The sequence below is a fragment of the Dendrobates tinctorius genome, unplaced genomic scaffold, assembly GCF_039654945.1.
Source record: "Dendrobates tinctorius isolate UK_male_01 unplaced genomic scaffold, ASM3965494v1 ptg000162l, whole genome shotgun sequence".
In the NCBI taxonomy this organism is placed as follows: Eukaryota; Metazoa; Chordata; class Amphibia; order Anura; family Dendrobatidae; genus Dendrobates; species Dendrobates tinctorius.
The window spans coordinates 72,494,383-72,507,228 of NW_027361829.1; the positions used below are offsets into that span (position 1 = coordinate 72,494,383).

At 42.0% G+C, this 12,846-nt stretch overlaps 1 protein-coding gene across 2 annotated transcripts in view; it reads right to left on the reverse strand.

The window, feature by feature from the left end:
* Window positions 1-411: 411 nt before the first annotated feature.
* Window positions 412-12,846, reverse strand: part of MYRIP (myosin VIIA and Rab interacting protein) — an 811,455-nt gene continuing 799,020 nt past the window's right edge. Inside the window, exons 15-18 of one of the 2 annotated variants that reach the window (XM_073550108.1) lie at window positions 9,292-9,352; window positions 8,135-8,253; window positions 7,111-7,152; window positions 412-1,478 (exon numbers count right to left, since the gene is read on the reverse strand). In XM_073550108.1, the coding sequence (XP_073406209.1) occupies window positions 1,446-1,478; window positions 7,111-7,152; window positions 8,135-8,253; window positions 9,292-9,352 (255 nt within the window). In that variant the 3' untranslated portion in view covers window positions 412-1,445. The remainder of the gene's footprint in view (window positions 1,479-7,110; window positions 7,153-8,134; window positions 8,254-9,291; window positions 9,353-12,846) is intronic. The other variant, XM_073550109.1, reaches the window with a different exon arrangement.

A 12,846-nucleotide genomic window follows, 5' to 3' on the forward strand; every position in this document is an offset into this window, starting at 1 on the left:
AAGTGTTTTTAGCTTGCAGAATGCTTGCACTTTCCAAGGGATTTTAAGCATCGCTTGGAAAAGTGATTGACAGGTTGGTCACACTTGTGAAGCATAGTGTGACCAACTTTTTACTATTGATGCTGCCTATGCAGCATCAGTAGTAAAAGATAGGATGTTAAAAATAATAAAACATTTAAAAAAATAGGAATATACTCAACTTTTGGTGGCCCCCGGAGTCGTCCTGCCCCTCAGCGACGCTGCCGGCATCTTCCGTTCCCAGGGATGCCTTGCGACAATGACCACTGATGATGTAGCGGTCTTGCGAGACCGCTACGTCATCAGAAGTCATTTGAGCAATGTGTGGCTGAGAGGCGGGAAGGACTCCGAGGGGTCATCAGAAGGTGAGTATATCCCTATTTTTTATTTTAATTCAATTTTTTACAGGATTATGGTACCCAGCGCATGGAGGAGAGTCTCCTCTCCTCCAGACCCTGGGTACCATCCGCACATGAAGCACTCACTTTACACATGGTCGGCATAGCCACATGCATAATGTGAGTGCTTCAATGCAATCCTAAGGGCAGAAGAAATAATGAACATGCTGCGGATTTTACCACTATGCGATTCCGCAGCAGTAAAATCTGCAACATGGGCACAGCATCTGTGGAATCCCATCTGCTGCGGCAAAAACGCATAAAAAAAATGCAACGTGGGCACATAGCCTAAAGGATGCAGCCAGTCAGTGGCCGCTCATTGACTGCAGAGGTCACATGACACAACAATATCATGTCATTCAGCGGGAAAAGTAAAGCTAACTTCGGCTAGAATGGTGCTGCTGCAGGATATTAGGGTTGTATTTATTTTACTACTTACAATGGTCTAATTAAGTTGATTTAATTTCTCGTAATATTAAGGAGTATTGGGGACAATTACTAAAAATCTTCACTATGGGACCATATCATTTAAGTTAAATTTACAATGCAAATTGCTTTTTTAACGAGTTGAGTAAAGTAGAAAATAGCATGGTAACAATATAAGACTCGTCTGACACATTTTGATATACACTTTTACAACAAAACATTTGCTCTCACATTTCATTTGGCATACTGTATGAACACATCAAAACTTAACATACAAAACAGATCTTTGTAGCACATTACTGTACCAGGACGGAAATAAAAAAGTGCATAATAAAACACAGAGCCTTTCCTGAAAACTCAATGACCTTTTTCCGGTGTCTCCAAACCATTTAAGGCAGAGTTCCACTTAGTAGACCATAATCTTGACCATTCCTGGTGAGGTATCTGGATAAAGCCAGGAAACGAAGGCGTTGTTACATCACACAAGGATCCGTTGTAACATCACAGAAGATTCCATTTTCTTATGGAGAGCAAAATGGCTGTCAAAGGAAGGCACGCTTGTGTACGCCTTAGGCATTATACTTTTTTGGCAGTAGAAATATGTTAATAAATTACAGAAGATCCTTTAGTGGGTTCCTGAAATATTAGAAAAACACATATTCATGATTTTTGCAGTGTTAAGCTATTTGGCTTTTAACAGAAAATACTTGGTTATTATAATCCTAGACTCCCCTCAGGCCTCAAAAAATGTTCGGTCACTGCTTGGCCATACCCTAGATGAATTGGCAATTTATGGTAATGTAATTAGGTACAAGAAAGCACATTTTCTTATTTTACTTGGGTCAATACAAAACTACACCAACAAATCAAATATGTTTTCCATGTACCATACCACAAAATAATGTAAATATTTTCTATAACCATATACACATTTGCTCCCAAATGAAGTGAAAATTGGTGTGATTCAAGCATTTTTTCATTGATTGTCCTCCTTGTGATTCAAGCACTTTTTCATTGATAGTCCTCCATGTTGTCCCTCTTGTTATGACCCCTTGCCATGAATAGTTGGTGGGATGGCACTTAACTCCTTAGGAAAGGCAGCCCAGTAACCTTTCTGTACCCTTTTTGCCGCCTCATCTTAAAGCACGATGCAGTTGTTTCTATTTTCCTTAGACAATTTCTCCTTACTTCTCCTGGGTGGAAAAATGGATGAGAACCCAAATACTTTACAAATGCATTAATCTTGCACAAATGCTATACAGATGATCTAAAGTTGGTAATTAACCCCTTCCCAACATTTCACGTACTGGTACGTCATATTTTACAGTGACTTCCCGCAAATGGATGCATCGATACATCATACAGGAAAATTATCACAGTGTCAAGAGACAAGGTGATTGGATAAAGATGCATCAGTCTGGTTGCATCATATGCATATAAAAGGTGTGGCCTGCCTTTGTATTGAGCTGGGCATTATATCGATGTGGTCTTCTTCGGCCATGCATCCACTAGTTGGTCGCAGTCCATCTCAGTCCTTATCTACATGCATGTCACTTGACAAACGGTAAGGTTTTAATATTAGAGTTAGGACTGTCACAATTACGGTTGCCACAACAACGCGGGATGGCTTTTACATTTTTTGATCGAAAAACATGTTAACTAAATACCATATTATTTTCATGCACTATGCTATTTACTGTAGGGTATTTTATCATTATGTTTCTGTCTTTGTTTTTTTCTGTTTAGTGGCCTGTGTTAAAATGTGTTTACATGCTGCATGCACACCAGTTTATATCCCAGTTCATACCTTTGGGTTTTCATCTTCCCTCATCGCTTGGGGGGGCATCCCCGCCCCCCCAAACATCGGCGATCGCTGTGATTTGTCAGTGAATTCTTACCTGTCAATCGCTGCAATCCTAAAGCCCTGTCCTGCTGACATATTCATGATGGTGATTGGTGCTGCTTTGTCATCACCAATCACACGTTGTGTTCTAGACCCCTCGCACCCACCCCATGTACATGCGATCTTCTGAATGGTCACCATAAAGCGACCATCCAATGAAATGCCGGCAGCACTGGGTCATCTGCCAGTCACCACTCTGTCTGCACCATTCCAATGAGGTACATGGTGCAGACTTATGACTGCTGTGTGATTTGCCTGCTGGGACTTGTAGTTCTACCACAAGAATCCATTTATTGTTGCCTGCTGCTGTTGCTGTACTGTTTCTCAGTTAAAGACTGAAAATCAAGACTTGATCCTTGTTCTTTCCTCCAGGACTCCTAATTCCCCCTCCCTATCCATAATTCTCCCATAACCCCAATCTTCCTCCATATGCATCCTGCTGCCACTGCGCGCCGATCAATAATGCAAGTTCCTGATCAGCATTTTCGCATAATTTTGGCACAGAGTGATTTTTCTCTGTCCAAATATATATTTTTTAAGGTCTACCACTTCCGACCTGCGGCAACTGAGTGCTGATCAGTGACACACATCACTAATCTGCTTCCATGCCCAATTTTTGGCCAGGATTTTTTTTTGCCAGGTTTTCATTTCAGCATTCACACCACCTCTGTGTGTGCAACCTGCAGCGGTAGTGCTCTGATCAGTACTGCAGCCTACTGGCCAGAGTCTGCTTCAGAGGACAATTTTAATTTTTTTACTCCAAAAAGAGTAACAAAAAAAAGAGATTAAAAGAAATATAATAGTGTAGATTTACGGACAGTATAATCTGTAACAATCATTTATTGTAGTAATTCGCTTATACTGTACTATAGTATTTTTTTTACTAATACGTACAATTACAGTTAGTGGCAGTTGCGGGCACTCAGTAAGGCTAGTTTCACACTAGCGTTCGGCAGAGCTGCTGAGGGCTGCGTAGTTCCTCCGTTAAGCCGCACCCACTGCCGCACCTCTTCCTTCAGCTCCGCATACGTTGGCATGCGTCCTGTGTACCCTATCTTTAACAATGGGTATGCAGGCCATGCGAATGTATGCGGATTCCTGAGCATGCGTCGTTTTGACGCTGCGTCGAACGCAACATTCGCTTGGCTTGCGTACCCAATGTTAACTATAGGGTATGCAGGACACATGCCAACATAGGCGGAGCTGACTGAAGAGGTGTGGCAGTTATCAGGGCTTAACGGGGGAACTACGCAACCCTCCACAGCTCTGCCGAATGCTAGTGTGAAACTAGCATAATTGTATTAACGTACTGACGTCCAACTAGTGATACTAATTTAGTGTAGCTTCAGGGTTTTAGTAGATAATTTTATACAACAGGCTTTTTTTTACTAAAATATATACATTTTGTACACATATATATATATAGTTTCACGCATCCAGTATTTTTTTTTTACTGAGGTCCATTCACTGTGGTTTTTGTTTAGAGTAGCTTCAGAAATTAACTGCAGTAATGATTTTACTACTGTTTTTTGGTATAGAACTATAGTTAGCGTCACTTGCAGGTGGCGCTCAGTAATTGCCTTTACTAATGTTTGCCCAGTACATTTTACATTTTTGTATTCTTTATTTTTTCTTATTTTTTATTCTCTTTTCTTTTTTATATTCTAATTAAGTAAATAAGGTTTACACCAAAAACCTAAATAAAGTTTTGTTACACAATACACGTGAAAACAGTACAGGACAGGACACACACACACCGCCCCCTAGAAAAATAAATGAAATAAAATGTCCCGCCGTTCCCAAGAGTGTATTCAGCCCAGGAGGTGTACGCCTTCCTTGGTGTAAGCTTCAGGAAGAGAAAAGGGTGGCACTCTGACTCACGTAAGCATCTTGTATAAACTTTTATTCTTACAGCACTTTATACAACATGGAGCCAGGGATGGAGACGGGACACTTCATCGGGTCCAGGTAGGTTCCTTGTTTCTGACACTGATAGTGGGGAAAAGGATGCCACATGCCTCTATTTTTCATCCTCATCCACCTACTCTAGAGAGAATGAACCTCCACATAAATGCCCCAGGGCTGCAAATGAGCCAGAGCCCACCGTTAGTGAGCCCCTGTGAACCTCACCCCCTAAAGAACATGAGCCTCAGATTCCTGATTTTGTTGCCTCATAAGGAAACCAATTTGACACTACCAGCCTCACAGAAATTCACTTTTTCAAAGTCTTTTCTCTGATTTTGTAAATCTCCTGGTGGCTCAGACAAATTTATAAGCCCAACAATTTTTAGCCCAAAACCCTACTTTATCAGTTGCTAATTGGACCACTGTAGATATAGTAGAAATTATGACCTTTTGGGGCCTTGTGCTTCACACGGGGATAATGAAGAAGCCAGACCTTCGTCAATATTGGAATGCTGATATTTTATATAACAGTCCAGTTTTCCACATGGCTATGTCCTGGACACACTTTTAGGCCAATGTCCACCATGAGATGATCCAAACTTTGACAGACTTTTCAAAGTTAAGCCAGTCATTGATCACTTCAGCAACAATTTTGCTGAGGTGTATATTCCCCAAAGGGACATCTGTGTAGATGAGTCCCTAATAAGGGAGGCTTAAATTCTGACAATACTTGCCCAGTAGGAGGCCCAGATAAGGAATTAAAATGTACAAGCTGTGCGAAGAGTACCTGAGGGTACACCCACAGATTTAGGTTTTATGAAGGGAGGGATAGCAGAATTGAACCTCCTAATTGTTCCCCTGTCCTGTGAGTGAGTGGGACAATTGTGTGGGAATTAATGTGCATCCATTGGTGGATCACGGTCACCACATCTCTGTAGATAATTTTTATACCAGCGTCCCACTTTTCAAAACCGTCTCTGTTAGAGCTACAGCAGCATGCAGTACTTTTGCAAAAGCAAGAGAGTCCTCCCTATGTCACTAGTTGGGTAGCTGCTCAGAAAGGGTGAGAGCAGAGTCCAATGTAGTGACGAAATGCTGGTGATTAAGTATAAGGCTAAGAAGGATGTCCTTATCTTGACCACAATACATGGAAATGGCAGAACCCCACTGCTGTACTAGCTACCAATACATGGGTCTTCAAACCAGACTGGGTCCCATTGGAATATTAAGAACATGAGAGGAGTTGATCTCTATGTTCAAGTCCTCCAGCTCTACAGAAGAAGCTGAACGTGCACATCTTACAGATGGCATTGTATAACGCTCATGTGCTATGATGATGTGCAAGCCAGACAGGCACATTCCTACAGTTTTAAGAGGTAGTGATCAAGTATCAAGGCTCTAATATTTGGAAGTCATGAAGGGGAGGGCCCCAGTACTTTAGGAACTGAAGGTGCCTATATTATACCAGGGTAACATTTTCCCGATGAGGTACCCCAAACAGCATGGGAGAGAAGAATAAAGAAAAAGTGCAGATTGTGTTACAAAACGGGGATAAGAAAGGACACCACTTGGCAATGTGACACCTGCCCAGAAAAACGTGGCCTGTGCATAAAATACTCCTTCAAATTCTACCACTCATTCATGGATTGATGACTTGTATGTGTATTCTGCACGACTTACATATGCCACCACATTATAAATTCTCATACTAGTAAAATATACCCCTAAATCAATTGAAAACTGGGGTCACTTGTGGGGCGTTTCTACTGTTTTGGCACCTCAAGGGCTCTGCAGATATTACATGGCGCCCAAAAACAATTCCATCTAAGTCTCTGCTCCAAAATGTTGCTGCTTCCTTTAAGAGCTAGGCAGTGTGCTCAAACAGTAGTTTTCCACCTCACATGGGGTATCTGTGTACTCCAGAGAAATTGAACAACAAATTGTGGGGTCCATTTTCTCCTGTTAGAACTGAAAATGAAAAATTTGGGGCTAAAACATTTTTGTGGGAAAGTGTATTTTCTATTTATATGGTTCAGCGTTATGAAATTCTGTGAAGCACTTGTGGATTCAATGTGGTCTCCTCAACTCTAGATAAATTCCTTGAAGGGTCTAGTTTTACAAAATGGGGTCATTTGTGGGGGATTTCCACTGTTTAGGCACATCAAGGGTTTTGCAAATACGACATGTCATCCGCTATCGATTCCAGCCAAAAGTTAAATTCCAAAAGTTAAATGGTACACGTTACTTTTCAAGCCCTTCCCTACAATACAATATGTTGAACCTTAGGTTACAAATCACAAAAGGTGTTCAAAGGTGGACATTCACACCTTATTCTCAAATGTTATGTAAATGATAGGCAATGTTTGGTGGAATGTGGAAGAGCTTTAAGCAATTTCCCCTACTTTAAAACATATTGTATATGTGCCTGGGATGGGGAATAAAAGAAAATACTGTACTCACCTTCTCACCTCCCAGACAGCCTACTGTGTCCATGCCGGTCTCCTGGAATAAACAATGTCATAATAATAAATGATGGCTGCAGCAATTCAAAGCCCGCTGATAAATTGCAGCCTTCACATTGGATGGAATATGAAGGCTGCAGCCACGTGACATTGTTTATGTGCAGAGGAATGGTGGCAGTTTAGGAATTTTGTACAAACATTTTTTTTTAATTCTCCACCTTGGGCTCACAGAAAATAAGTTGTAAAGTAGAGGAAAATCCCTTTGACAAAATATTCTGCAGATATTAAGACAAATATTATCTTCACTCTTTTTTTGAAAAATTTACATTATTCAGCGTAATGCCAGCCTTTAGATTGTTTTAGTAATCATAACCCTAGGACTGACAAAAACTTTCAAATAAACTATACCTAATACTATCCCTAATACGTAGTCCATTTACCCTTGTAGATTATCGCCATTCGAGTGTTCATATGACTGTTGGACCCTGAGTATAAATGATCCCTGATTATAAACTAGTCCCTGATGAACCAGCACAATACTCATTACTCAGGTCATCTGATTGTTTTTCTAGCAAAAAAAATTTGTTATCGACAGCACATTGCCCTCTGTAAACAAGAGATGTGATGTCGATACCATGGTACCAGAGTTGGTGCAAATCAATTCGCAAGGCCAGTTATCGGTTTTGTCAATAATGTCTGGCCGCTGGATAAAAGCCCCGAGAACTGCCTACTAACTCCTGGTAACTGCATCTGTTGTTTGGAATAGTCGGCTTGGCGCAATGTTACCTTTTTGGTGCTACGAATATGTGACACTGCATCAGGCTGGCTAAAAAAGGAAGAGCTGCAGATGCTGTCAGCAGAAGGCAGTTTTCAGCTCCTGTTTATCACCCACAGCTACTGATGTGGCCTATGTACTGTGTCCTGCTAATTGATTTGCACCAACTCTACATGGTACTGTATGAGGACACCGTATGACTTGCGTGTATGAATGAACCAATGAAAATTGTACATAGGTAACATACCATAACTTCCCTGACCGAACTCTTCCGTTCTCTAGTTCTTTGAGTTAAGGATCCTTGCAGCACAAAGTTTCTGTTACATGATTTCAATGCCGTCACTATAGGAAGTTCAGGTTCTTCATCTATTCACAAAAATTTGAAAAAAAATGTATCAATCAATATCCATGTTGACAACGTAATGTGAATTTTACATCTGAATACAGCCTTACAGTTATCATATTGTCATACTTCTATGATTAAAACTAAGGTAGATGTAGGAATGAAGTTTCAATGGAAAGAAGAAAAACTAGAAGGCACACAGTCCTGTAAGGAAAAGAGTGAAATGACCAATACGGATCAATAGCGGATTTTTTCTCAACAAGTAGGATAGACATGTACAAGTGGTAAAGCGAGCATTGGTATAAATATCAAGATATCCGAAGCTCTAGAGAAGATGATTTCACTTCTATAGGATGTCTAATCCTGATATTTTATAAATTATAAGTTAAATATAGTTACATAGGTTTAAAAAAGACCTAGGTGCATCAAGTTCAACCTACTGTAACTCCACCAAGTTAACATTGAGAGGTCTCAGTAATTAAGATCCACTGATATGGCTACTTTGAAAGCGTGATCAAGGTTTATATGACTGGGTATCAATATAAACTCAGCACTCCCATGAAGGGCCATTGATTATCAAGCCTTTTCATTGTTAACACTGCTTCATAATGCACAATGCCATACTCTTCATAGCAGCTCTGTGTTGCAAAGCCAATCACAAATGTTATGAAAATAATTCACCATGCAGTACAGAGCAATGTAAATGCAAAAGCACTTGAAAGCCATGGTCCCTTTAACCAGCTAATTTATCTCTGTAACTACAAGAAATAGCTAATTTACCCCTGGTGTATTGTTACACAGGAACTAAGGAATCATGCAGTGTTACTGTGTTCCATGGCCATACTCTAGGGTGGTCCCGTAGAGTGGCTCTAGACTCTTGGTTATACAGTTGAATTTGGGAATGAGACATTCACCTCCCTATCATATTAATAAATTCTACATGTATCTATAATACACAATTCTAAGTACAGAAGAAACAGAAGCTGTAATAACTATAGAGTGTACAAACATTTGATAATATATACATTAGAATTTATTACATGCAATTAATAATAACTGACCCTGTAGAGGAGTTGCTGGAAGTTTTCTTCTTTGCTGTCTAGACGTGTCTATTGTATGAACCTAAATAAATGTAAAAATTTATATTACGAAATTAAAGAGGATTTGTCATGTGTCTTTTGCGGCGCTTTATACATTGCTTAAAGGATTTTACAGGCTTAAGGTAAATTTTTCCTGTCACTCTATGTGACAGCACATTGGCTAATCACAGTGAACTTTACACAAACTGTCAGGACTCCCCAAATTAAGCAGGTGGTTATGTGATCTTCAGTATGTATATTAATATACTACTGGTCACATCCACTTCTCTCAATGTTCTATACTGGCAGCCACATGCCGACTAGATTCTCATGCACTTCACTTAATGGTCATTAATTGTGGTCACGTGAGCAGCACCGTTCAATGGGTTTACATCTACTAGGAAATGGGAGAGTCACACGGCCCCGCCATACTTATCCCGCCTCGGCATCCCGGCGTGTCTCTGGACCGGGAGTGCACCGCTCGGTGTCCTCACTTCGTGTCTCGAGGCTGGCTCCTGGATCATGTCACACATGCACACGCACTACATAGCGAAGGCTGCGGTCGCGCACGCCTCTGGTCCCTTATGCCGCTGGAGGGTCCTGATCCGGAAGCTTTGCGGTATGTACCAGGTATATCAGGCAGCCTCTTCCTGTAGGAGGCACCTGATTATCACTTGTGCACCCCGGTGATTTAGATCCCTGTATGGTCCATGTCTCTCTGTACCTTCCAGTTCACTGCTCCCTGTGTGTATCCAGGGTTACCATACTCCTTGTTACCTAACCCCTTCCATTCTTGTGTTCCCTGAAGGGGCCCATCTAATCCAGTCTTCGCTAGTCTCCGGCTCCCATCCCGCACCTCTTCTGAGTGGTCTGCTGGTCCTTCCTGTCCATTCCATTTTGGATCCTGTACCCTGCCTCACTCTGGTCTCGTCTTCTCTCCCCAGGACTCCTAACCCCCTTCTGCCTCTTGTGTCTCCTATGGGCCGTCCCTTGGTACCAGCCGTCATGGTGATAGTCTCCCCTGGGGCTGCCCCTGATGCTCCCTGTATAGGGGGTGGTCCTCACTAGTTTAGCTCACCCAGGGGAGGTTCATCACCATGGCCGCAGGTCCAGGCTGCTCCCATGCCATCAGCCCCTGTTTGGGACTTCTGAAAATGCTCTAATTAATCTTTTCCTTGACACTACTTGAGTATGGTTTGAGAAAGGCCTCTTAGTAGGTCGAAACGTAACCATAGTATACTCATATCCTGGATTACGATATTATACCCACATTTTGGATACTTCTTTTGTCTGTGGTGTTACACTATTTGATGCATTTGAAATAAAATAAAAATCCAAAAATTTCACAAAATCTTCAAGATTTTTTGCAAGATTAATCCACACTTGAGTGCGACTGTTTTTCTACTGACCACATACTCAGCTATGGCATCTGTTGACGACCGACTCCTGTCCCTTCAGTTCGCTGCCTCGGCCCATGTCCAAGCTCAGGCCCTGCACCTGCTACCCTGCCTTGGCATGCTGCCTCAATATAGTGGTGACCCCAAGCTGTGTCGGTGTTTTTTGAACCAGTGCCGGCTACACTTTGAGCTGCTGCCGCAGCAATATCCCGCTGATTGGGCTAAGATGGCATTTGTTGCCTCTCATTTAGAGGGAGAGGCCTTAGTGTGGGTTAATTCCCTCTGGGAACGTGATTATCCTCTCGTTTCCCAGCTGTCAACTTTTTTGGAAACCTTTCGTAGGGTGTTTGATGAGCCAGGTTGCGTGGCTTCACCAGGGTTTTCTTTCCGTTGGCCAATATGCCATTTGTTTTCGCACTCTGTCCTCTGAGTTGGGCTGGAACAACGAGGCTCTGGTAGGGGCTTTCTGGCGAGGTCTGTCGGGTTGAATTAAAGATGAGCTAGCAGGCCATAATAGACCAACTTCCTTAGAGGATTTAATCTCCCTTGTGACACGAATCGATTTGCGCTTCCAGGAGCGCTCTCGTGAGGCTGCTCAGGAGAGAAGACATCCTTGCTCGTCCTTGTCCACTCGCAGGCCACCCAGCCCACGACCCATGATGTTGTCTTTGGCTTCTGCACTTGAGCCAATGCAGGTGGATCAGCTCAAGATGACGGAACAGCACTGTAAGGAGAGGCTCGCGCAAGGACTTTGCTTTTATTATGGAAGTGCTTCCCATCTTCTTCACTCCCGTTCAGAGAGTCCGGGAAACTCCTCGCCTAGGACAGGCAAGAGAGGCCTCACTTGGTGTATGTGATTCCTCTGTACCCCTGACCCTGTCTGTTTTGTTGAACCTGAGTTCTAGTAGAGGAAAAAAGACGCGCACTCTTGCTATAAAGAGAGGTGCTGACTGAGCGTGGATAGACCACAGGCAGTAGTAAATGGATGGACAGTCGCACTCAGAAAATAAATAATCTTTGCAAAAGAGTCTTTGAAGAAAAATTTTTTTTATTATTTTTAATTCATGTGAGATTTTTCCAACAGATCAAATAATGAAACATCGCAAGCAAACAAGAAATATTCCAAAGGTGAGTGTTATATGGTTACGTTTCGACCTAATCCTAGGTCTTTCTCAAACCATACTGCAAAAGAAGATGTAGAAGATGATTACAACACTGAACAAGCATGCTTTCCAAGCCTCACACCAGCACTATGATGCTTCTCACTGATACAATGACACCTGCGCTCTGCATCTCCCCCCCCCCAGCCTCTCACTGACTGTGAACATTTATAAGCCGGGCTCTTTGAGCCTTTCACTCACATCACCACTGACTCCTGCATTCCACACGCTACCAGGTCAGTACAACAGCTCTTCTTGGTGTCCTGATTTCCCTTCATTCCCCTTATCTTATCACCTTTATTCTCCTCCACAGCCCCTAACTGGGACTTTGCAATTAATCTCCCTGCTGTTTACCTTGAATCTTCTATTGAGGTCAGTACAGACTATGCCTGCCATACTCTTCTGTGTTTGCCGCTTGCCTCCACCACCCCCTGTCATATTATTTATAAAGCATAATGTCTTATACGTATTAACTTTTGCCAATAGCCTGTGACACCCTCCAGCTTCTGTCCTCCTGATCAACTGAGCATCTTCTTGGGTATTTTGAAGATCCCTATGTTTGTCTTTTTTTGTATAACTGAATATGCGCTGTATATATTGGGTCTCTTCAACAAACCCCTTCCCTCCCTCCCCCCCTTCTTTTAACCCCCCTTTTTTTTTTTTACTATTTTTTGTATATAATTATATCTCCAGTTATTTTTTGATACTTTGTTCACCTAGTTCAGTGTTGTAATCATCTTCTACATCTTCTTTTGCAGTATGGTTTGAAAAAAGACCTAGGATTAGGTCGAAACGTAACCATATAACACTCACCTTTGGAATATTTCTTGTTTGCTTGCGGTGTTTCATTATCTGATCTGTTGGAAAAATCTCACATGAACCTGAGTCCTAGACATTACTCGGAGGTAGCCTACATGGATTTGGGTGTGGCAGGGAATTTTATTAGGCTCGAAAGTTGTCACAGGGAGCACACAGTGTGA